The sequence below is a fragment of the Orcinus orca genome, chromosome 2 (assembly GCF_937001465.1).
Source record: "Orcinus orca chromosome 2, mOrcOrc1.1, whole genome shotgun sequence".
Classification (NCBI taxonomy): domain Eukaryota; kingdom Metazoa; phylum Chordata; class Mammalia; order Artiodactyla; family Delphinidae; genus Orcinus; species Orcinus orca.
In genome coordinates, this window is record NC_064560.1 from 83289336 (window position 1) to 83316129 (window position 26794).

Here is a 26794-nt window from a genome sequence, read left to right on the forward strand (position 1 = left end):
TGTAAAGTATTTAGTACAAGTTAGGCACATAATACTACATACACATTTGTTAAATAAAGGATGTTACATTAAATTTTTATATGAAGATAAAATATGCAATATTCAAATCCTGAAAAATTAGATTTTATAATTGAAATTAATCACAAAAAAGTAAACAGTTGTATATGCTGTACCTGTTTTGTTGTTTTATGAGTGCCTTGAATTGTCCTCTTTGATTTTCCACCAGTTTGACATTTAGATTTTCCTTCAAGGCAAAAATAGATAAATATATAGATCAACAAATAGATAATATAAAACTGAACTGTGCAAATTATCCAGGCATACTAACACATAATCTCCTTCCAGAGACCACAGAACAATCTATACATGGCCAACATGAACTACAGATGTCATAAAAAACAAATTTCCAAGGTCCCAGAGACTGCTTTTATTGAATGGCTTCTCAGAATAGGAAGAAAATCAACTTCTTCAAGAAGTCAGATAGTCTGATAATTTAAAAACAAAATCAGGTTAGTGACACTCTTCAGCTTATATATAGCTCCTTTGAAAATAGTTCTTTGAATTCAAATTTTAGTTTGACAATAAAATTAAGAATACATGTTTTTTTTGTTTGTTTGTTTTTGCAGTACGCAGGCCTCTCACTGCTGTGGCCTCTCCCGCTGCAGCGCACAGGCTCTGCATGCGCAGGCTCAGCGGCCATGGCTCATGGGCCCAGCCGCTCCGCGGCATGTGAGATCCTCCCGGACCAGGGCACGAACCCGTGTCCCCTGCATCGGCAGGCGGACTCTCAACCACTGCGCCACCAGGGAAGCCCAAGAATACATTTTTTTACCATATAAAAACTCAGTATTTTCTGTTTTAATTTATCTGATTTATGAAATATATAGTTTCATTTTGAAAAGGGACATTTTCAGTTCTTTGTATTTCTGCAGCAGATACAGCTTTCTCACTTGCTCTTTTTTATAAGAAAGACACTAACTACTGTTTTATAATCACTCTATTCTTGAGAGCTATTCCAAAACAGGAGTAAAATTCTGTAATGTACAACAGACTCGTTTTCCTTTTTGCAAAATAATTTTGGGCCAAGACCCCTGAAGCAGTACAAATGAAATGAACCATAACACCTACTATCAATTTATCTGCACATCAGAGGGCCTCCCTCACTGTTCTACCAGAGGTGGAGGCAGAGAACTCTCCACCCCCACACAGCCTTTTATTCATCCTTTCATCATAGAGAACAATGCATCAGAGGCTTCTTAGAATATCCAGGAGAATAATCAGCTCAGAACAAGTACCAGAGGAGACAGGAATAAAACAAAGAACAGAAGAAAACTTTTAAAAATTGAATTATCATCCTCAGAAACATCTGAGTATAGATGACAGCCATAAAACAAGAACGAATTGATATTTTTTAAAAAGCAAAATAAAGATTTTTCTGTAAGTGGCAACGTTTTAACAATATAAAATAATCCTTAAAAATTATGAAGTTAACATTTTTCCTTTGTCATCATTATTATAGATATTCAGAACGTTCTAATTCTTTGTGCTCTTATTTCCATTAGTTTGCAATAAGCATAAATGAAGCTTTAAAATAGTACTGGCCGGGCTTTCCGGGTGGTGCAGTGGTTGGGAGTCTGCCTGCCAATGCAGGGGACACGGGTTCGAGCCCTGGTCTGGGAGGATCCCACATGACGCGGAGTAACTGGGCCCATGAGCCACAATTGCTGAGCCTGCGCGTCTGGAGCCTGTGCTCCGCAACGGGAGAGGCCGCGGTGGTGAGAGGCCCGCGCACCGCGATGAAGAGTGGCCCCTGCTCGCCGCAACCGGAGAGGGCCCTCGCGCAGAGGCGAAGACCCAACGCGGCCAAATTAATTAATTAATTAATTAAACGAACTAAAAAAAAAATAGTAGTGGCCAATTTTTTATGTACTTATGTGCAATATCAGGATATATACAGATATAGGATTCATTATTATATTTTCTTTCCTTTTATGTTTTTTGAGTAGAAGCAATTTTAATAATAACACCTTCAGACTACATTGTGTTCTGAATAACCCACGAAAAATGAGAAAATTTCATAAAACAGTATTTATAACATAGAGCAACCATGAGATATTTCTAGGTTTCTTGCCACTTTTGTACTAAATAATGTTGATATATATTTTCTATAAAAGAAATGAAGTAATAGTAAGCTCTATATGACAATTTTAGCTAGTAAGGAGCTAGATTTAAAAAGAAAAATTTAATTTCCACCTCTATTTAATAGTTTTTGTGATCCAAAGAACTGCTCTCTAAAAATACCTAATAAGACTGACAAATGAGTGAGGTGGATGGACCTAGAGTCTGTCATACAGAGTGAAGTAAGTCAGAAAGAGAAAAACAAATAACACATGCTAACACATATATATAAAATCTAAAAAAGAAAGAAAAATGGTTCTGAAGAACCTAAGGGCAGGACAGGAATAAAGACAGACGGAGACGTAAAGAATGGACTTGAGGATAGAAAAGATCTAAATCTCCTAAACTTTAAAAAAAACCTAATCTGCCAGTCATAATAACACACCCAATTTCATTCCTATGTGAAACAGTGAAACTAACAATATCATTTTCATTTGTGTATTAGGTAAGATAAAAAATCAATTAAAAATTATTTATTTAATACATACTAATTTGCCCAAGACTTCTAATTATAAACAGTCTTCAGTCTGTCTACTGTTCAAGACTAAATACATTCTTCTAATTTATAACGAAAATGAAACTTTTTTTTTAATACATACCATCATCATCTTTGCTTTCTAGTGGAACACTCCAAGCTATTAGGTTTCTTGCTGTACGACCCTCCTCTGCAACTATTCTCCTTACTTTGTCATGACTATTGGAGCGCTGGAATGAAGCCTATGCACAGAAAAGAGAACATGTATTAGTTTATTAAATTAGTCAACATAAAAAATATATCTGGCAGACAAATTCATCATTTCTATTATTTTCTCAGAAAGGAAACACTTAAAACTAATTTGGGATCGGAAAGGTGCTTAGACAGAAATAAGAGTAAGTCCCAGATCTTTTTTACTTCTAAAAAGACTGAATTTTACAACTTTAAAAATAAATAAATCATTTCAAAAATGAATTCAACCTAAGGTTTGAAAAACTGTCCTAAGGAGCACAAACACTGCTGTGTACCCATTTCAGCACCACTCCCCGGTATGTATCACAGGTTAAAGAGGGTACATATCCCCTCTGAAAGCTCTCGGCAACAGAAAATGTTTTCAAGACTCCTATTTTTTTGCCCTACAGATACTGCTAAAGTAAATTTTCACTCAGCTGTAAATTTCCACTGCATAATTTTATCTCCAAGTTATTGGGATCTAAATAATAATTCCTGTAAACTAACATATTTAAGTTGCAAAATTTTAAACTCTGCCCTACTGCACACAATGTGTGTATGTATACATGTAAGTGGTGTGTGTGTGCGTGTGTGTATTCTTGCTTTCTCTAGTTCCACACAGCTGAAAGCAACACTAGCCTACAGGTTCAGCCCCAACAAAACCCTGGGCCAGTGGAAGCCAGATCCAGTAATGTAAAGGAAATTACCTTCCCACTAATGAATGCTATATGAAAATAGCCCACTTTTTTTTTCTGTTGTAATAAGATCATGGATGCCTTTACTGTCTTCTTTTGCTTCTCTATATTTTTATTTTTATTTTTTTACTTTTTTTACTTTATTCTTTTGTAACATCTTTATTAGAGTATAATTGTTTTACAATGGTGTGTTAGTTTCTGCTTTATAACAAAGTGAATCAGCTATACCTATACATATATCCCCATATCTCCTCCCTCTTGCATCTCCCTCCCACCCTCCCTATCCCACCCCGCTAGGTGGTCACAAAGCATTGAGCTGATCTCCCTGTGCTATGCGGCTGCTTCCCACTAGCTATCTATTTTACATTTGGTAGTATATATAAGTCCATGTCTCTCTCTTACTTCGTCCCAGCTTACCCTTCCCCCTCCCCGTGGCCTCAAGTCAACTCTCTACGTCTGCATCTTTATTCCTGTCCTGCCTCTAGGTTCTTCAATGCCAGAAAATAGCCCATTTTTGTAAGTCAAGAATCTATGAAAAGAAAACGGCTCTAAAGCATCCCTATGAGCACAAGGATGCAGCCTCCTTGCCCAACCCTTAACTCCATGTGGGAAATCTACCTCTTTCTGAAAAGAATTCGCTCCTGGCCCAGCCCAAAATCCTAGTCCAACTAATGAGTGAGTTCATCTTCTCTTCTAGTTCTTGCCAGTCTAAACTCTTAGCATCCCTGGAATCCTTAGTCAACAACAAATTTACTGGACAATTACTATGTGCCAAGCACTGTGTAAAACACCGAGAAGAATACAAAAATATAAGGTAATATACGTGTCCTCAAAGAATTAACAATCCAAATGAGTGAACCAAACACATAAGAGCAAAAACTAATATATGAATTAATCAGTATGGTATCTAGTCTCCAGATGCCCCGCTTCCCCTCAATAAACCACTCCTGCTGGTGTTCATGCCCTTGTGTAATCCCCTCCCCTTGAACCTGGCTCTGTGACCTGCTTTTTGACCTATAAAATGAGGTGGAAGTGACACTGCGTAATTTCTGAAAATAGGTCATAAGAAGCTTTGCAGTCTCTACCTGGGTCTCTTAGAATGCTCCTTCTTAGGATATTCACTCTTGAAACGCAGCCATCCATGCCATGAGAAGCCAAAGCCACCAGTAGAGAGACCACATAAAGTCAGCACTGATGGACAGGCCCAGCTGAACTCCCAGCTGACAGACAACATCCACTGAGCCATCTTGGACATTCCAGCCCAGTCAAGCCCCCAGATGAATGCTGCCATCCCAGCACCCCAGGGCAGAAAAACCACCTAGTCAACCCACAGTATCATGACAGGTAACAGGAACTATATGTATGCACACTAATCCACAATAAACACATCTGTATTTCTGTATCTATCTGTATAGAGATATTGAAAACTGTGAGTTTATATTAATACCTCTGATACCTCTGATTTCTTTTTTTTAATATTTATTTATTTATTTTGGCTGCAACACACGGGATCTTCCTTGCAGCATGTGGGATCCTTAGTTGCAGCATGCAGGCTTTTTAGTCGCAGCAAGTGGGCTTCTTAGTTGAAGCATGCAGACTTTTAGCTGCGGCATAAGGAATTCTCAGTTGCAGCATGCGGGCTTCTTAGTTGCAGCATGCAGACTCTTAGTTGCGGCATGCATGCAGGATCTAGTTCCCTGACCAGGGATCAAGCCCAGGCCCACTGCACTGGGAGCTCAGATTCTTACCCACTGGACCACCAGGGAAGTCCCAATACCTCTGATTTCAATCCTACATCATAGGTTCATTTTAGCCTTCCCTTTTCCTTATTCGTAATTTCTTTCTCCAACAGTAAGAAACCCAGCTCTCATCATCTAAAATACATTTACTTACCTGTTCAATTCTAATGTATACATAAAGTAGTTTCAAAAAAAAAAAAGGGGGAATTCCCTGGCGGTCCAGTGGTTAGGACTCTGTGCTTTCACTGACAAGGGTCCAGGTTTGATCCCTGCTCAGAGAACTAAGATCCCACTAGCCATGCCATGTGGCCAAAAGTAATAAAAAATAAATAAATAAAATAAAATAAAGTAGTTTCATAACTGCTAACCCATATCTCTGTGAGAAACACACTTACTAACAAGATTATATTTCTATACAGTTCCATCTTTAGCCTTACAGTGTCCAAAGTACTAAATTTTGTTTTCCAAAATTACTTAAATTAGTTTGTCTCATCCTCAACCCTTCAGTGTGGTTACATTATATACCTGTAATATGTTACTCTTTAGTTTCTGGGTTCCCCTCATGTACTGGTAAATTTTAATTGCTGGCTTATTTGGGGAGTATGTGAAAGAAAGGCAACACATGGTTCTCAAACAAAAGAACGTATTAATTAGTATGACTTTGAGAGAAGAAAAAAGTCACTACACTCTAGGGCAGGGGCCCAAGAACTTCCTCTACAAGGGGCCAGACAATAAACAATTATTATTTTAGGCTTTGCAGGCCATACAGTCTCTTATGACAACTACTCAATCATGCCATTTTGTGTGACAGCAGCCATACACAACATGTAAACAAATGGGTGTTGCTCTGTGGGAAATATATATTACTGTTCAGTTTGAAATAAATTCAAATTATAGAAAAGTTACAAATTAGCACAAAGAATCCTCAAAATATCCTCATACATTTTTTTTCCTAAAACATCTGAGAATAAACTGCAATCATCATATCTTTTGCCCTTAAGTACTCCAATGTGTATTTCATATATCCAAAGACACTCCCCTATATAAATATACTACAACTATCAAATCAGGAAATTATCATTGATCCAAATTATTATCTAAATTAGAGTAATTATTTAAATTTCACCAACTGTTCCACTAATGTCTTTGATAATATAAAGTTGACAACAGAGAGAGGGGGAAGATAGCGGAAGAGTAAGACTCGGAGATCACCTTCCTCCCCACAGATACATCAGAAATACATCTACACGTGGAACAACTCCTACAGAACACCTAGTGAACACTGGCAGAAGACCTTAGACCTCCCAAAAGGCAAGAAACTCCCCATGTACCTGGGTAGGGCAAAAGAAAAAAGAAAAAAAATAGGGACGGTACCTACACCAGTGGGAGGGAGCCATGAAGGAGGAAAGGTTTCCACACACTAGGAAGCCCCTTCGCGGGCGGATACTCCAGGTGGCAGAGGAGAGCGCAGCGACAGGGGTGCAGAGGGCAAAGCGGAGAGATTCCGCACAAAGGATCGCTGCCGACCGGCACTCACCAGCCTGAGAGGCTTGTCTGCTCACCCGCCGGGACGGGCAGGGGCTGGGAGCTGTGGCTCGGGCTTACCCCGCATCGCAGGGAGAGAGGACTGGCGGCGTGAACACAGCCTGAAGGGGTTAGTGCACCACGGCTAGCCGGGAGGGAGTCCGGGGAAAAGTCTGGACCTGCCGAAGAGGCAAGAGACTTTTTCTTCGCTCTTTGTTTCCTGGTGCGCGAGGAGAGGAGATTAAGAGCGCTGCTTAAAGGAGCTCCAGAGACGGGCACGAGCTGCAGCTATCAGCGCGGACCCCAGGGACGGGCAACAGACGCTAAGGCTGCTGCTGCCGCAACCAAGAAGCCTGTGTGCGAGCACAGGTCACTATCCACACCTCCCCTCCAGGGAGCCTGTGCAGCCCACCACTGCCAGGGTCCCGGAATCCAGGGACAACTTCCCAGGGAGAACGCATGGCGCGCCTCAGGCTGGTGCAACATCCTGCAGGCCTCTGCCGCTGCAGGCTCGCCCCGCACTCCGTGCCCCTCCCTCCCCCTGGCCTGAGTGAGCCAGAGCACCTCAATCAGCTGCTCCTTTAACCCCGTCCTGTCTGAGTGAAGAAGAGAGCCCTCCGGGGACCTACATGCAGAGGCGGGGCCAAATCCAAAGCTGAGCCCCGGGAGATGTGAGAACAAAGAAGAGAAAGGGAAATCTCTCCCAGCAGCCTCAGGAACAGCAGATTAAATCTCCACAATCAACTTGATATACCCTGCATCTGAGGAATACCTAAATAGACAAGGATCATACCAAATTGAGGAGGTGGACTTTGCGAGCAAGATTTATTATTTTTTCCCCTTTTCCTCTTTTTGTGTGTATGTATATGCGTCTGTGTGAGATTTTGTCTGTATAGCTTTGCTGTCACCATTTGTCCTAGGATTCTGTCCGTCGGTTTTTTTTTTTTTACTTTTTTAAAAAAATTTTTTCTTAATAATTATTTTTTATTTTAATAACTTTATTTTATTTTACTTTATCCTCTTTCTATCTTTCTTTGTACTTTTTCTCCCTTTTATTCTGAGCCGTGTGGATGAAAGGCTCTTGGTGCTGCAGCCAGGAGTCAGTGCTCTGCCTCTGAGGTGGGAGAGCCAACTTCAGGACACTGGTCCACAGAGACCTCCCAGCTCCACGTAATACCAAACGACGGAAATCTCCCAGAGATCTCCATCTCAACACCAGCACCCAGCTTCACTCAACGACCAGCAAGCTACAGTGCTGGACACCCTATGCCAAACAACTAGCAAGACAGGAACACAACCCCACCCATTAGCAGAGAGGCTGCCTAAAATCATAATAAGGCCACAGAAACCCCAAAACACACCACCAGACGTGGACCTGCCCACCAGAAAGACAAGATCAAGCCTCATCCACCAGAACCCAGGAACTAGTCCCCTCCACGAGGAAGCCTACACAACCCACTGAACCAACCTTAGCCACTGGGGACAGACACCAAAAACAACAAGAACTACAAACCTGCAGCCTGCAAAAAGGAGACCCCAAACACAGTAAGATAAGCAAAATGAGAAGACAGAAAAACACACAGCAGATGAAAGAGCAAGATAAAAACCCACCAGACCTAACAAATGAAGAGGAAATAGGCAGTCTACCTGAAAAAGAATTCAGAGTAATGATAGTAAAGATGATTCAAAATCTTGAAAATACAATAGAGAAAATGCAAGAAACATTTAACAAGGACCTAGAAGAACTAAAGAGGAAACAAGTAACTATGAACAAAACAATAAATGAAATTAAAAATACTCTACAAGGGATCAATAGCAGAATAACTGAGGCAGAAGAATGGATAAGTGACCTGGAAGACAAAATAGTGGAAATAACTACTGCACAGCAGAATAAAGAAAAAAGAATGAAAAGAACTGAGGACAGTCTCAGAGACCTCTGGGACAACGTTAAACACACCAACATTCGAATTATAGAGGTCCCAGAAGAAGAAGAGAAAAAGAAACACACTGAGAAAATATTTGAAGAGATTATACTTGAAAACTTCCCTAATATGGGAAAGGAAATAGTTAATCAAGTCCAGGAAGCACAGAGAGTCCCATACAGGATAAATCCAAGGAGAAACATGCCAAGACACAGATTAATCAAACTGTCAAAAATTAAATACAAAGAAAACATATTAAAAGCAGCAAGGGAAAAACAACAAATAACACACAAGGGAATCCCCATAAGGTTAACAGCTGATCTTTCAGCAGAAACTCTGCAAGCCAGGAGAGACTGGCAGGACATATTTAAAGTGATGAAGGCGAAAAACCTACAAGCAAGATTACTCTACCCAGCAAGGATCTCATTCAGATTCGATGGAGAAATTAAAACCTTTACAGACAAGCAAAAGCTGAGAGAGTTCAGCACCACCAAACCAGCTTTATAGCAAATGCTGAAGGAACTTCTCTAGGCAAGAAACACAAGAGAAGGAAAAGACCTACGATAACAAACCCAAAACAATTAAGAAAATGGGAATAGGAACATACATATCAATAATTACCTTAAATGTAAATGGATTAAATGCTCCCACCAAAAGACACAGACTGGCTGAATGGATACAAAAACAAGACCCATATATATGCTGTCTACAAGAGACCCATTTCAGACCTAGGGATACATACAGACTGAAAGTGAGGGGATGGAAAAAGATATTCCATGCAAATAGAAACCAGAAGAAAGCTGGAGTAGCAATTCTCATATCAGACAAAATAGACTTCAAAATAAAGACTATTACAAGAGACAAAGAAGGACACTACATAATTATCAAGGGATCGATCCAAGAAGAAGAAATAACAATTGTAAAGATTTATGCACCCAACATAGGAGCACCTCAATACATAAGGCAAATACTAACAGCCATAAAAGGGGAAATCGACAGTAACACAGTCATAGAATGGGACTTTAACACCCCACTTTCACCAATAGACAGATCATCCAAAATGAAAATAAATAAGGAAACACAAGCTTTAAATGATACATTAAACAAGATGGACTTCACTGATATTTATAAGACATTCCATCCAAAAACAACAGCATATACATTTTTCTCAAGTGCTCATGGAACATTCTCCAGGATAGATCATATCTTGGGTCACAAATCAAGCCTTGGTAAATTCAAGAAAACTGAAATTGTATCAAGTATCTTTTCCGACCACAATGCTATGAGACTAGATATCAATTACAGGAAAACATCTGTAAAAAATACAAACAGATGGAGGCTAAACAATGCACTACTTAATAACGAAGTGATCACTGAAGAAATCAAAGAGGAAATCAAAAAATACCTAGAAACAACTGACAATGGAGACACGACAACCCAAAACCTATGGGATGCAGCAAAAGTAGTTCTAAGATGGAAGTCTATAGCAATACAATCCTACCTTAAGAAACAGGAAACACCCCAAATAAACAACCTAACCTTGCACCTAAAGCAATTAGAGAAAGAAGAACAAAAAAACCCAAAGTTAGCAGAAGGAAAGAAATCATAAAGATCAGATCAGAAATAAATGAAAAAGAAATGAAGGAAACGATAGCAAAGATTAATAAAACTAAAAGCTGGTTCTTTGAGAAGATAAACAAACTTGATAAATCATTAGCCAGACTCATCAAGTAAAAAAGCGAGAAGACTCAAATCAACAGAATTAGAAATGAAAAAGGAGAAGTAACAACTGACACCGCAGAAATACAAAAGATCATGAGAGATTACTACAAGCAACTCTATGCCAATAAAATGGACAACCTGGAAGAAATGGACAAATTCTTAGAAATGCACAACCTGCCAAGACTGAATCAGGAAGAAATAGAAAATATGAACAGACCAATCACAAGCACTGAAATTGAAACTGTGATTAAAAATATTCCAACAAACAAAAGCCCAGGACCAGATGGCTTCACAGGCGAATTCTATCAAACATTTAGAGAAGAGCTAACACCTATCCTTCTCAAACTCTTCCAAAATATAGCAGAGGGAGGAACACTCCCAAACTCATTCTACGAGGCCACCATCACCCTGATACCAAAACCAGACAAGGATGTCACAAAGAAAGAAAACTACAGGCCAATATCACTGATGAACATAGATGCAAAAATCCTCAACAAAATATTAGCAAACAGAATCCAACAGCACATTAAAAGGATCATACACCATGATCAAGTGGGGTTTATTCCAGGAATGCAAGGATTCTTCAATATACACATATCAATCAACATGATACACCCTATTAACAAAGTGAAGGAGAAAAACCATATGATCATCTCAATAGATGCAGAGAAAGCTTTCGACAAAATTCAACACCCATTTATGATAAAAACCCTCCAGAAAGTAGGCACAGAGGGAACTTTCCTCAACATAATAAAGGCGATATATGACAAACCCACAGCCAACATCGTCCTCAATGGGGAAAAACTGAAAGCATTTCCACTAAGATCAGGAACAAGACAAGGTTGCCCACTCTCACCACTCTTATTCTACATAGTTTTGGAAGTTTTAGCCACATCAATCAGAGAAGAAAAGGAAATAAAAGGAATCCAATTCAGAAAAGAAGAGGTAAAGCTGTCACTATTTGCAGATGACATGATACTATACATAGAGAATCCTAAAGATGCTACCAGAAAACTAGTAGAGCTAATCAATGTATTTGGTAAAGTAGCAGGATACAAAATTAATGCACAGAAATCTCTGGCATTGTTATACACTAATGATGAAAAATCTCAAAGTGAAATTAAGAAAACACTCCCATTTACCATTGCAACAAAAAGAATAAAATATCTAGGAATAAACCTACCTAAGGAGACAAAAGAGCTGTATGCAGAGAATTATTAGACACTGATGAAAGAAATTAAAGATGATACAAATAGATGGAGAGATATACCATGTTCTTGGATTGGAAGAATCAACATTGTGAAAATGACTCTACTACCCAAAGCAATCTACAGATTCCATGCAATCCCTATCAAACTACCACTGGCATTTTTCACAGTAATAGAACAAAAAATTTCACAATTTGTATGGAAACACAAAAGACCCTGAATAGCCAAAGCAATCTTCAGAACGAAAAATGGAGCTGGAGGAATCAGGCTCCCTGACTTCAGACTATACTACAAAGTTACAATAATCAAGACAGTATGGTACTGGCACAAAAACAGAAATATAGATCAGTGGAACAGGATAGAAAGCCCAGAGATAAACCCACACACATATGGTCACCTTGTCTTTGATAAAGGAGGCTGGAATGTACAGTGGAGAAAGGACAGACTCTTTAATAAGTGGTGCTGGGAAAACTGGACAGATACATGTAAAAGTATGAGATTAGAACACTCCCTAACACCATACACAAAAATAAGCTCAAAAATGGATTAAAGACTTAAATGTAAGGCCAGAAACTATCAAACTCTTAGAGGAAAACACAGCCAGAACACTCTATGACATAAACCACAGCAAGATCCTTTTTGACCCACGTCCTAGAGAAATGGAAATAAAAACAAAAATAAACAAATGGGACCTAATGAAACTTAAAAGCTTTTGCACAGCAAAGGAAACCATAAACAAGACCAAAAGACAACCCTCAGAATGGGAGAAAATATTTGCAAATGAAGCAACTGACAAAGGATTAATCTCCAAAATTTATAAGCAGCTCATGCAGCTTAATAACAAAAAAACAAACAACCCAATCCAAAAATGGGCAGAGACCTAAATAGACATTTCTCCAAAGAAGATATACAGATTGCCAACAAACACATGAAAGAATGCTCCACGTCATTAATCATTAGAGAAATGCAAATCAAAACTACAATGAGATATCATCTCACATGGGTCAGAATGGCCATCATCAAAAAATCTAGAAACAATAAATGGTAGAGAGGGTGTGGAGGAAAGGGAACACTCTTGCACTGCTGGTGGGAATGTGAAATTGGTACAGCCACTATGGAGAACAGTATGGAGGTTCCTTAAAAAACTACAAATAGAACTACCATATGACCCAGCAATCCCACTACTGGGCATATACCCTGAGAAAACCATAATTCAAAAAGAGTCATGTACCAAAATGTTCATTGCAGCTCTATTTACAATAGCCAGGACATGGAAGCAACCTAAGTGTCCATCATCGGATGAATGGATAAAGAAGATGTGGCACATATATACAATGGAGTATTACTCAGCCATAAAAAGAAATTAAATTGACTTATTTGTAGTGAGGTGGATGCACCTAGAGTCTGTCATACAGAGTGAAGTAAGTCAGAAAGAGAAAGACATATACCGTATGCTAACACATATACATGGAATCTAAGAAGAAAAAATTGTCATGAAGAACCTAGGGGTACGACGGGAATAAAGACACAGACCTACTAGAGAATGGACTGGAGCATATGGGGAGGGCAAAGGGTAAGCTGTGACAAAGTGAGAGAGTGGCATGGACATATACACTACCAAACGTAAAACAGATAGCTAGTGGGAAGCAGCCACATAGCACAGGGAGATCAGCTCGTGCTTTGTGACCACCTAGAGGGGTGGGATAGGCAGGGTGGGAGGGAGGGAGATGCAAGAGGGAAGAGATATGGGAATATATGTATATGTATAACTGATTCACTTTGTTATAAAGCAGAAACTAATACACCATTTTAAAGCAATTATACTCCAATAAAGATTAAATAAATAAATAAATAAAGGTGACAACAGATATAAGCTCAATTATTCCAGAAGCTCTACAAACTCCAAGCATGATAAATATAAATACAAGGAAAACCATGCCTAAACCAACCACAGAAAAACTGATGATAGCCTGAAACATAGAGAAAAACTTAAATGCATACAGAGGAGGGAAAAACAGCTCACCTTTAAAGAAGCAATGATACAGTAAGACTGACAGCTTTGAATTGTCCAGGAAGTGATAAAAGTAATAATTTATAATAAATAAATGAATAACTTATTACTACCTATTCAGTAGAATAGTAGGGTCAAAACCTTGACTGAAGAGAGTTCAAGAAAATGTTGAGTGAGAAAATGGAGACAGTAAGTATAAATAACTTTTTTTGAGTTTTGTAATACAGGCGAAAAGAGAAAGAAAGCAAAAATGAACAGAGAAGGTTTTTAAGATGGATGATAGTATGGTTTTATGCTGATGGGAATGATCCATAGGAAGTGAAATTGCATATGTAGGGAAACAGGGAATAACCAAAGAAGCTAAAGCTGCGAGTGACAGGAACTGAGTTTCAGTGTACATGAATGAACCACCCAGCTCAAACTATTAGGCAAACAAAGACTGTTCTCTTCCACTCTAATACTCTGTGCTATGAAGTTAACCCAAATTTCCCTCTCCAAAACTTGACTATTTATATTTTTAAAATAAATACCTGCCTCCACATTCCTTCATTCCTCTGACCTTACCCTGGATATCCACATGGCATCTACTTACCTGACTTATAAGCTTTCACTGAGACTCATTAGTCCGTGACCAATGTCCCAGCTCCATTCTGTGCAAAATATTTGAATGATCTCTTTTCTATTCCCATACTTTCCAATCAGTGTAACATCATAAAATCTCCTTTTGCTTAAAGACATCTCCCAATGATTATATAACTTAGGTTGGCATCTATCATTTAGGTTACCTAAGCATTGTTTTAACCAAAATGTATCACTATTCCTTTCAGGCCAGATGAATACATTTAAATAGGTGGTCTACTTTTCATCTCTTTTTCAGATAATTCTCTTATGCAATCACAGAAAATTATATAGGTAGATATACATATATATATATATATATATATATATATATATATCTCAGATCATAAAATCCACTATTCTTTACTTTATAACTCAAGAGTCTTCATAAAGTAATGAGTTTCTCGGAACTAAAATGACCACAAGAGAGCAACACTGTAGTACTGCTAGACCAGAAAATTGGAAACCTAATATTGTCTTCTTCTATAAACATTTCAGTTCTACCACAAATTTTGTAGTTAGTTCTTTTATACTTAGTACACATACACATATTCAAAGAAAAAGCCACCAGCTCAACACTGTCTTCATTCTTAATTCCAATACTTCATAAGGAAAAACATTATAACACTCATCTTACAACACATGACTGAAAACCATTTTTCAGTTTAAAGCACAAGTGCCTTCTGCAGTATATGTTGAATGGACTCTTTTCAATAAAAACTCATATATTATAATCAATTTTAATAATCCTATTCTTATAAAAATGTCAGTAGTAACTTAATGCAATTTTAAACATTTTAATTAAAGCATCAGGGTTTGAAATGCAATAAATGAGTCTGAGATACTTCAAAACATTATAGATGTCTATTTCAAACAGTATTTTCACACAGGTTCTTTTCTTCCAAGAGATTTAAACAAAATATATGTATTTTCATCCAAAGTCACAGTGTGCCACCTAGTGCCATAGGGAGATTTTACAGAGGCTTGTTCAAAAACTAAATGTTTCACCCAATCCAAAAATGGGCAGAGGACCTAAACAGACATTTCTCCAAAGAAGATATACAGATTGCCAACAAACACATGAAAGAATGCTCCACATCATTAATCATTAGAGAAATGCAAATCAAAACTACAATGAGATATCTCACACTGGTCAGAATGGCCATCATCAAAAAATCTACAAACAATAAATGCTGTAGAGGGTGTGGAGAAAAGGGAACCCTCTTGCACTGTTGGTGGGAATGTAAACTGATACAGCCACTATGGAGAACAGTATGGAGGTTCCTTAAAAAACTACAAATAGAACTACCATACGACCCAGCAATCCCACTACTGGGCATATACCCTGAGAAAACCATAATTCAAAAAGAGTCATGTACCAAAATGTTCATTGCAGCTCTATTTACAATAGCCAGGACATGGAAGCAACCTAAGTGTCCATCATCGGATGAATGGATAAAGAAGATGTGGCACATATATACAATGGAATATTACTCAGCCATAAAAGGGGACGAAACTGAGTTATTCGTAGTGAGGTGGATGGACCTAGAGACTGTCGTACAGAGTGAAGTAAGTCAGAAAGAGAAAAACAAATACCGTATGCTAACACATATATATGGAATCTAAAAAAAAAAAAAAAAAAGGAACAGAAAATGGTCAGAAGAACCTAGGGGCAAGATGGGACAAAAGATGCAGACCTACTAGAGAACGGACTTGAGGATACGGGGAGGGGGAAGGGTAAGCTGGGACAAAGTGAGAGAGTGGCATGGACATATATACACTGCCAAATGTAAAATAGATAGCTAAACAGAAACTGACACACCATTGTAAAGCAATTATACTCTAATGAAGATGTTAAAAAAAAAACTAAATGTTTCAATAAAAAGCATACACATAAGCCTTAAAGTTTTTATGTTTGACTCTTCACTATATAATCTAAGAAAGTAAGTGCTCAGAATGTTTACCAAGAAACATATATACCTCTTAGCAAGGCTCATCAAACAAAAGAAAAAAGAAGGCAAAAATAACCAATATCAAGAATAAAAAAGGAACATCACTACAGATTCTAGAATCTCCAGAAGTCAAAAACATAAAAGGATGTTATAAATAGTATCAATAAATTTGAAAATGTTGATGAAATGCACAAAATCCTTGAAAAACACAACCAAACTTGGCATAAAAGGAAACGGGAAAATCTGAGTATTTATTAAAGAAATTTTTAAATTTTAAATACTAAAGAAATATTTACTGAAGAAGTTCCACAAAAGATAATCCAGGCTCAGATAGGTTTCACTGGTGAATTCTCTTAATCACTGAAGGAAAAATTGCACTAAATTCTTCCAGAGAATAAAAAAGAAGGATCAAATCTCAACTCATAGAGTCCCACGTGACGCATTTAGGATATGAGAACCTAAGAGGACAAGAGAAGTAAATTACCCGTTCAAATTCTTTCAAAAGTAACAATGTGAAAATTACATATACATACACACACACACACACTTGCAAACTGAATCCAGGTAAAACATCACAATCAAGTTGATTTTATTTCAGGAAGCAAGGCTGATTTAACATTTTAAAATCAATGAATGTAATTTGCCATATTAACAAAATAAAGGAGAAAAGTTTGATGCTCACTTCAGCGGATAAAAAAAGCATGTGATAAAACTGGACAATCATCCATGATAAAAATTCTTCACAAACTATAGCAAACAGCGTATTTAATGATAAAATCTTGAAAGAGACAAGGATGCCTACCATCACCACTTCCATGAATCACTGTACTGAAGTTCCTAGCCCATGTAATAAGGTGAGAAAAAGAATGAGAGGGAAAATATAAGGTGAACCTGGAACAGCTTGTTACACTAGAAAGTATAGAAGGACTCAGAGAATAATAGGAGCATATGAAAAGACACAAGAGCCAGTTTGAAGGAGTTTCCACCAGCTAAATCAGGGACAATCTGAGCATCAAAATAAATGGTAGTAATAGATTATAACAGTAAATAAATAAAAAATCCAGAAAGCCTGAAAGACAGACAGGCACACAGATAATTGGGAAGAAAGCAAATATTTATTATCTACTTTAATTAATATTTATTATCATCAGTGGATGCTAAAACTAATGGGTAGACAGTTTGATGAGTTGCAGGGTATTTACATAGCACCAAAGTATCTCTTGACAAATTAATTTCAAAAGAGAAAGCAAACTTTAAATAGAAGAACGTGACAATACCCTATATTTACCAAGTGATCAGAGTCAACATGACCAACAGCAGGACAAACTGACATCATATGCTTCATGATGTGATATACTGACAAGGATACATCATCATTCATGTGCTATTCTGCCAAAAATACAAAATCTGACTCTAATAATAAGGAAACATGACCAGAATCGAGTGACGTTCTTCAAAATAACTGTCCTGTACTCTTCGAAAATGGCAAAGTCAAAAGAGGCAAAGAAAGTCTGAGGAATTATTCCAGGTTAAAGGAGACCAAAGAGACATGATAACTAAATGGATCAAGAAAAAAATAGCTATAAGAGATATTGAGATAATGACAAACTTTGACTACATTGTGGCTTATATAATAGTATTATATGAATATTAAATTTCTAGATTTTGATAATTGAATTGTGGTCATGTAAGAGAATGTCCTTGTTCTTAGGAAACATACACTGAATATCTAGGGATAAAGGAGTATGCTAGCTTCAAATTGAGGCAGGAGATAGGTGGGCCCCAGGCTGAGCAGCTGGAATCTGTCCCCTGTGGACAGATACTCCAAGAGAAAGATAATGGCAGGAGCAAGGAGGAGCTGAGTCTTGCTTGGATAAAAGATAAAGAGACCACATATTTCTCATTTTTAAGGACTAGGAGACCTCTCCAACTACACGTGTGCAGAAAGGCTCCTCTGGGGTCAAAAGGGGAGGGGGCGCCACCCCATAACAGGTGGTGTCAACCTCCCCAGAGGCCTCTACACTGGAATCCATCTTGGCAAAAAGATGCACACACATTTCAGGGTGGGCCCTAGGACAGGTCCCCTGTGGGAAAGAAATGAGATAACTGGCCAAAGGTAAACAAAGATCAGGAAGAAGTGCCCTATGTAAGTGATTTGAATCACCTCTCTGGTGCACTCCTCCTCATTAGGGAGGACACCCACACCCTTTCTCTTCAGGTGTGTATCTCTGTCTTGCTTCTCTCTTAAACTGTTTCTCTGTGCTCTCCCACTTGTGCTGTGTCTCTAGTAATAAACTTTGTTCCTGTTTTTACAGTTTTTGCCTCCTTGAGAAATTTATTTTTCAGTGAGGGGCAAGAGCCAGGGCAACTTTGCTTCTAGCCTCTAGCCCCTGGTGGTCAAGTGGTTAGGATTCCTGGTTTTCACCCAGGCTACCCAGGTTCACTTTCTGAGCAGGGAACTAGGATCTCTCTTCAGGACCACTCACTGCTGTCTCCTCGAGATCAAAATATTTTCAAATGGTTCATGGAAGAGTAATATATTTATGCACATAACATGCATATACTATATGCATGTTTGTGCAAATATATGTGTGTGCAAATACGTGTACATGTCTATAGGTACATATGTATATGTGTTTGTATGTTTACATGATCTTTTTTTTCTGGCTGTGCCGCATAGCATGTGGGATCCTACTTCCTCAACCAGGGATCGAACCTAGGGCCCCTGCAGTGGAAGTGCAGAGTCCTAACCAGTGGACCACCAGGGAACTCCCTATGTGTAATTTTAGATACACATATTGTGTATATATACATTTATACACATCTGTATGTTTTATATACACACACATACATATAGAAAAAGAGAAAGAGAATATGAGAAAAGAGACAAAATTAGCAATTGGTAAAGTTAAAGAATATATGAGAATTCCTTGTACTCCTCTTGCAACCTTTCTTAAATTTGAAATTATAGCAAAATAAAAGGTGCTAAAAATAATGATAATAAAGGATGATATTTTCATGAACTTCAGGTAAAGAAAAAAGTCTTAATCGAGACACAAAAAGCACTAATCATAAAGGAAAAAACTAATAAACTGAACTTCACTGAAATTAAGAACAGCTTCTACTAAAAAGACATCATTAAAAGAATGAAAAAGCAAGCCACAAAGAAGATACATGCATAAAAGAAACAAAGGTATTGTACCCAGGATAGATAGAGAACTCCTTAAATCAATTAGAAAAAGAAAGACAACCCAACAGGAAAATAGGCACTTCACAAAAGATACAAAAATAACCAATTACCATACAAAAAGCTACTCAAAAGCAGGCACTGGAAATACTAATTTTTTTTTTTTAAATAAATGACTATACTGTATGGTGGTGAGGAGTTGGGGCAAGTGCTTACACTGCTGACAGGAAGCTAAACTGGTACAACCACTTTGGAAATCTGGCATTATCTACCAAAGCACAAACCAGCCTCTGTTTATCTCTCTAGCCTCATCTTCCATTACTCTTTTCTTTTCTTTTCTTTTTGATAAGTTGAGTCTCAGAAATTTTATTTTATTTATTAATTTTTTTAATTTTATTTTTGGCTGCATCGGGTCTTTGTTGCTGCGCATGGGCTTTCTCTAGTTGTGGCAAGTGGGGGCTGCTCTTTGTTGAGGTGCACAGGCTTCTCATTGACTTGTTGCACAGCATGGACTCTAGGTGTGTGGGCTTCAGTAGTTGCAGCACACGGTGCTCAGTAGTTGCAGCACACGGTGCTCAGCAGTTGTGGCACATGGGCCCTAGGGCACATGGACTTCAGTAGTTGTAGAGCACGGGCTCAGCAGCTGTGGCTCACAGGCTCTAGAGCGCAGGCTCAGTAGTTGTGATGGATTCTTAACCACTGTGCCACCAGTGTCTGTCATGCTCCAACCCCACTGACTTCTATTCAGTTCCCTACAGCCACCAAGTTCCCTCCTAATTCAAGGCATTTATATAGAATTCTCTCTGCTATTTAGAATGTTCTGCCACTCTACAATATACATTTATTGGCTTCCTCCCCAGCATTCACTCCCTACATCTTTCCTAATAGTTCAATTTTGTTGGGGTCTCATGTGGTTCTAGAGAAGTAGACTTCATCCCTAACCCCAGGCAACCCATGACCTTGCCTAAGCCAATCAGCACATTCCACTCCTCCAGGCATAACAAGTGATTCTGGTGTAAGCATGTAACGTAAGGTGATCAATACACAGTGGACTTCAGATCTTCTCCTGAAATATTGGAGAAAAGACTCATTCTCCTACTGGCCATACATGAGGGAATACAAAGTTCTGAAAACTATCACTAACCAACTGGAGACCTTAAAGGGAGCAATCCTTAAGATTATGGCAACAAAACAGAAGGCAGAACCAAGGGAAGAAAAGCAATCAAATCCTTGGTGAAACTGTTGAGCTAATAGATCAAGTCTTATCTCTACTTGCTACTGAAAGCATCCTAACTAAGACAGTGTTCCTCTTAGCCCAGCCAAGGCCTAATGATCTTTCAAGCCCCGACTTAATGGTACTTTCTCAGAATGAGGTATCTTCAACTCCCAGACTTGGCCAGGACCCCTTTTATATACTCGAATCAACTTGTACACCTTTGTAGCACATCTCACAATTAAATTTTAAATTATATAATTATGTGTTTACCATCTATGCTCCCCATTAGACTGTAAGCTTCTGGAGGACTGGATTTTGTTCATCACTCTAGCTAGTGTGTGCTAGCACAGTGCCCAGCACATAAATACATCATGAATGATGAATAATTGGAATGATAAAGAAATCGTCATAGTTAGCTAGTGGGAAGCAGCCGCATAGCACAGGGAGATCAGCTCGGTGCTTTGTGACCACCTAGAGGAGTGGGATAGGGAGGGTGGGAGGGAGGAAGAAACAAGAGGGAAGAAATATGGGGACATGTGTATGTATAACTGATTCACTTTGTTATAAAGCAGAAACTAACACACCACTGTAAAGCAATTATACTCCAATAAAGATGTTTAAAAAAAAAAGAAATCATCAATAAATAATTGACAAAATAAATATATCATGAATAAATGAACAACATCATTGGGAAATAAGGTGCTCAACATAAATCCACAAGTAAAGTTCTGCCCTGCTAAGCACAAATTCTTTTTGATTTTACCATTTTGGATGAAAATCTCTGAATCACAGTTCCCTGACTTCAGAAACAGAGACTACTGAAGCAACTTCCTCTTTTCTTGAAACTTTCAGGCTATCACTACAAACACCAACTTTTGTATGATATTGTAATATATAGCCTTCAGGAGCTATAGAAGGGCAGTGGATGACTGTCTTAAAATAAATGGGTCCAGGCCAAAGTGTTTTTAGACTTTTTGGGCTCTTTACTTCCTAATGATTTTGCAGAAAACAAAAACTTAATTCTTAATTATTTTGTCTTCTTCCCTATCAAGCTATCAGCTGTCAATTCTTATCTGTTAGAATTCTGGGAAATGTACTACTATGTTTCTGAATAAGAAACTCAAGAATTCTACAAGTACAGTGAATATATTTTCTGTATGTGAATTATCTGTTATGGATGATCACAGGCATATTTCATTTACTTTCAGGGTTTTGGTCACGTTCTTCAGAGTCACAATAAGCAGTGCTTTACTATACCTTTCCCATTAAGCAGTTTAAAAACAACAGAGATCAAAAGGAAATACTATGCAGCTGTAATAAGGAATGAAGATCTCTAATGATCTAGGATATATTGCTAAGTGGGGGAAAGAAGTATTAGAATATGGTTATCTTTGGATTTGAGAAAGAGAATGACAAATATATATAAATTATATACATACTTATATATTTTTCTTCTTTTTGAAAATATAAGCAATAAAGGATATACCAAAAACTAGTCAAAATGATTACCCACAAGACCCATTAGGATAGCTACTACCAAAAAAAAAATAATAACAAGGATGTGAACAAACTGGAACCCTTGCTCACTACTGGTCGGAATGTAAAATGGTATAGCTGCTGTGGAAAACAGTATGGAGGTTCCTCAAAAAATCTGATATGATCCAGGAATTCTACTTTGGGTATATAGCAAAAAGAATTAAAACTAGGGTCTCAAAGAAATATTTATACATCCACGTTCACAGCAGCATTTTCACAATAGTTAAAATGTGGGAGCAACCCTGTCCGTAGACAAATGAATGGATAAGCAGAATGTAGTATATACATACAATGGAATATTATTCAGTCTTAAAAAGTAAATTCTGACATATGCTACTACCTTAGGATAGTATGCTAGGTGAAATAAACTAGTCACAAAAAGACAAATACTGTATGATTCCACTTATATGAGGTACCGAGAGTAGTCATAAGCATAGAGAGAGAAAGTAAAATGGTGGCTGCCAGGGGCTGGGGGAGGAAAGAAATAGGGAGTTATTGTTTAATAGGTATAGAGTTTCAGTTTTGCAAGATGAAAAGAGTTCTGAAGATGGACAGTGGTGATGGTTGCACAACTATATGAATGTACTTAATACCACTGAACTGAACACTTAAAAATGGTCGAGGGGCTTCCCTGGTGGCACAGTGGTTAAGGATCTGCCTGCCAATGCAGGGGACACGGGTTCGAGCCCTGGGCCAGGAAGATCCTACATGCCGCAGAGCAACTAAGCCCATGCACCACAACTACTCAGCCTGTGCTCTAGAGCCTGCAAGCCACAACTACTGAAGCCCACATGCCACAACTACTGAAGCCCACGTGCCTAGAGCCCGTGCTCCACAACAAGAGAAGCCTGCACACCACAACGCAGAGTAGCCCCCGCTCGCCGCAACTAGAGAAAGCCCACGAGCAGCAACGAAGACCCAATGCAGCCAAAATAAATAAATAAATTTTTTTAAATGGGTGAGATGGTAAATTTTCTGCATTTTACCACAATTTAAAACATGGAAAAGAAAAGATTGCCCACGAAGGGAAGAAGAGGAAGAAGAAAAGTCATACTTCTCTAAATGAATATAGAAATTGTGAACCATGTAAACATTGCATATAATATTAAAACAAAGTAAAATCAAAAAGAAAAAGAAATATGAAAAATCAAAAAGAGGTTGAAAACAGTGGAATAATTTTTTCAGCATACTGAGAGAAAAATTAGTCAATCTAGACTTCTATACTCAGCAGACCATCTTTCAAAATTAGGGCAGGAAAAAAAGATACCTTAGACAAACAAAAACAGAGCTTATTAGGACTTAAAAGGCCCTCACTGTAAGAATTTCTCAGAATATTAAAGGCAGCAAGAAAACAATCCCAAATGACAGATTTAAAAAATTTAAAACTCAGCTTTTTTTATGTCTTTAAGATATAAAAGAAACTGGAGTGTGGAATGGGGCAGGATGAGATAGGAAAGGAGAATATAGGTAGAAACAGTCCTGCCTTTATACCCAAAAGAGGAGGCTCCTGCCCTGAGCCCTACACTTTAGGAGATTACACCTATCAAAATACCAAAACATCAAAAATATCAAAACCCAAAGATAATAAGTAACTAATTGAGGGTACAGGAATTAAGAGAGAGAGATTCACAAACTGAACTGAGACCTCCCCATCCTAAGAGAAGACAATGAAGAGAAGGAAGGAGGCAAAGCACAGCCTCTGTGCTAAGAAACCAAGGTAAAAACATCTAATTTTACTTAAGAATGGCCACCCCCAATCTCCCAAGGAGGTGTCTAGGCAGCCTGGATTCCCCCAGAAACTGCTTTCCCTCCTCCTCCTGGGTTTGAGTGGGATAGTTTAAGAAGATACTTAGAACTGCCTTAAATCTTGAGTTAGAAAAGTAGAATATGGGGAAGAAGAACCCATCTGCCCAGACTCTCTGGGGACTTTCACCACATCAGTCCCCATCTAAGATTCGGAGACCACCCTGGCCCAACTTCCACCCTGCCAACCCCAGGGAGTATATTGCTCCTTTAAGAGCTGGCTGGGCCCTGGGTAGGAAAGTAAGTCAGGCTGCTGACATAAACTGATTTATAACTTTTTAAGATTAAGACATATTGTTAAAAAAAAAAGCTGACTTCCATTTCTATTCTTGCCCTAGGTTGTACAAATGTTAGGAGTGAGAGTCTATGGCTCTCAAGTTGAACAGTACATTCACAGTCAGTTACTTTATTGTTGTGCTTTATAACAAATGTGTTCCATAGAGTGTCTTGAAGGTAACAAATATTACATCAAAAAAGAGAATGAATTAAAAATAGAAGGAAGGAAGGGAGGTAGAAGGAGGCTAAAAAAACTAAGGTTAATGCTTAAGGTAGCTTGATCACTTACCATCATTTTTTAATTCCCTTCTATGCCAAGAAGTTCATTTACCACACAAACCCATGGGGTGTGACTCCTATAATAAAAAATATATAGTACATACTCTTAGTCATAACATTGTCATAAAATCATATTTATTCATAAAAGATAAAAATCTCATCCCCGCAAGTTTCTCATTACATTAAACAACAAAAACATCACCCCTTTATATTCCGTTTAGATATACTATAGCATGTTTTAAACACTCTATGCTGAATAATACCTCAATATCTCCAAAAGAAATTAAATGGAAGAGAATGAGTATTAATTACATAAATAGCCTATGACATTCCAATCCAAAGGCTTCAAGCTTTTTTTTTTACTAAACACACACACACTTTATATCATGACTCAGTTCATACATACATGATTAACTGAAACAAAGTTTCATGAAGTAATATTTATCCCTATTGTGAGAGATGCACTCTGATTATTTCCTATTCTATTCTATTTCATTTTTTAAATACTGCTTTCACTGAATTGATTTATGACCCACTAATGAATCCCAACTCAGTATACAAAACACTGTGTAACCTCTCCTTAGGAACTTCCAAAAACTGAGATTTTATCATAATATCTCAATTACAGAATACCTAATTCTCTACATACAACAGATCCTACTTTTCAGGGAACCTAGTTAATATTGGTCAACACTTTATTCAAAGAAATCCAAAGCTAGGAAACTAGATAAAAAACAAGAGGACAGAGAAATTGTGAGAAAAAATGGCTCAACGCCGTAACAAAAGCTACTGAACAAAGAAAAGCAAGCAACAGTTGGAACCCAACCTTCTGGGATGACAGTCTAGGTCATTTATCTTCATCAAGTGAATCTGCTCCTTTTAAAATGCAGCACTTCAAATGAAAACATATGTTCACACAATAACTTACATACAAGTATTCACAGCAACATTATTCCTAATAGCCAAAAAGTGGAAACAACCCAAATGTCCAAAAACTGTTGGATAAATAAAATGTACTATATCCATACAATGAAATCTTATTCGGCCACAAAATAGAATAAAGTACTTGTACATGCTACAACATAAAGGAATCTTGAAAACAAGATGCTAAGTGAAAGAAGCCAGTCATAAAAGACCACATATTACATAATTCCACTTATATGTAATGTCCAAAATGGGCAAATCAAGAGAGTCAGAAAAACAGATTACTGCTTGCCTAGGGCTAGAGAGTTGGAGGATGATGAGTTACTGCTAATGAGTACAGGGTTTCTTTTTGGGATGATGAAAATGTTCTAAAATTCAATATGGTGACAGTTGTACAACTCTGTGAATATACTAAGAACCACTTTTTAAATGGGTGAGTTGTAGGGTACATGGATTATATCCCAGTAAAAATGTTATACTTTTAAAAATATACTACCTCTGTTCACAACTTCTCCAATGCCTCTACATCTCACTCAGAGTAGAAGTCAAAATCCTCACAGTGGCCTACCACACCCTAAACCTTCTAACTCCCCATAAGTCTCTGACCATACCTCCTACTCCCCTCTTCTCTGGTGTTCATTCCACTTCAACCACACTGGCCTCCTTAAGTTCCCCAACATGCCAGACACACTACTGCCTCAGGGCTTTACAATTTAAAGTCCCCATCTGGAACACTCAAGATTAACTCCATCTTTGCCCACATGTCACTTTCTCAGTGAGGCCTTCTGACACGCTCTTTTAAAAAGTGCAACCTGTTTATCCTGACTCCCACCACTGGCACTCCCTATCCCACTTCTTCTCTAGAGCACTCATTACTTTATATTATTTACTTACTTGGTGGACTGTCCCTCTTTCCCCACAAGAATGTAAACTCCATTATGTTCTTTTTTTTTTTTTCCTATTAGACCTCCCTCCCACCCCACCCTCACCCCACGCATCTAGGTCATCACAGAGCACCAAGCTGAGCTCCCTGTGTTATACAGCAGGTTCGCACTAGCTCTATTTTACATATGGTAGTGTACTTATGTCAAACCTAATCTCCCAATTTGTCCTACCCTCCCCTTCCCCTCCCTGTGTCCACATGTCCATTCTCTACGTCTACATCTCTACTCCTGTGCTGCAAATAGGTTCATCTGTACCATTTTTCTAGATTCCACAAATATGCATTAATATACAGTATTTGTTTTTCTCTTTCTGGCTTATTTCACTCTGTATGACAGACTCTAGGTCCATCCACA

The 26794-nt window shown here is 38.1% G+C and overlaps 1 protein-coding gene across 2 annotated transcripts in view; it reads right to left on the bottom strand.

The window, feature by feature from the left end:
* The window catches only part of SCAPER (S-phase cyclin A associated protein in the ER), a 504096-nt gene that overhangs the window by 444752 nt on the left and 32550 nt on the right, over positions 1-26794 (bottom strand). For both annotated transcript variants that reach the window (XM_004276347.3, XM_033440145.2), the window contains exons 2-4: positions 24583-24649; positions 2778-2895; positions 174-244 (exon numbers count right to left, since the gene is read on the bottom strand). In XM_004276347.3, the coding sequence (XP_004276395.2) occupies positions 174-244; positions 2778-2895; positions 24583-24588 (195 nt within the window). In that variant the 5' untranslated portion in view covers positions 24589-24649. The remainder of the gene's footprint in view (positions 1-173; positions 245-2777; positions 2896-24582; positions 24650-26794) is intronic.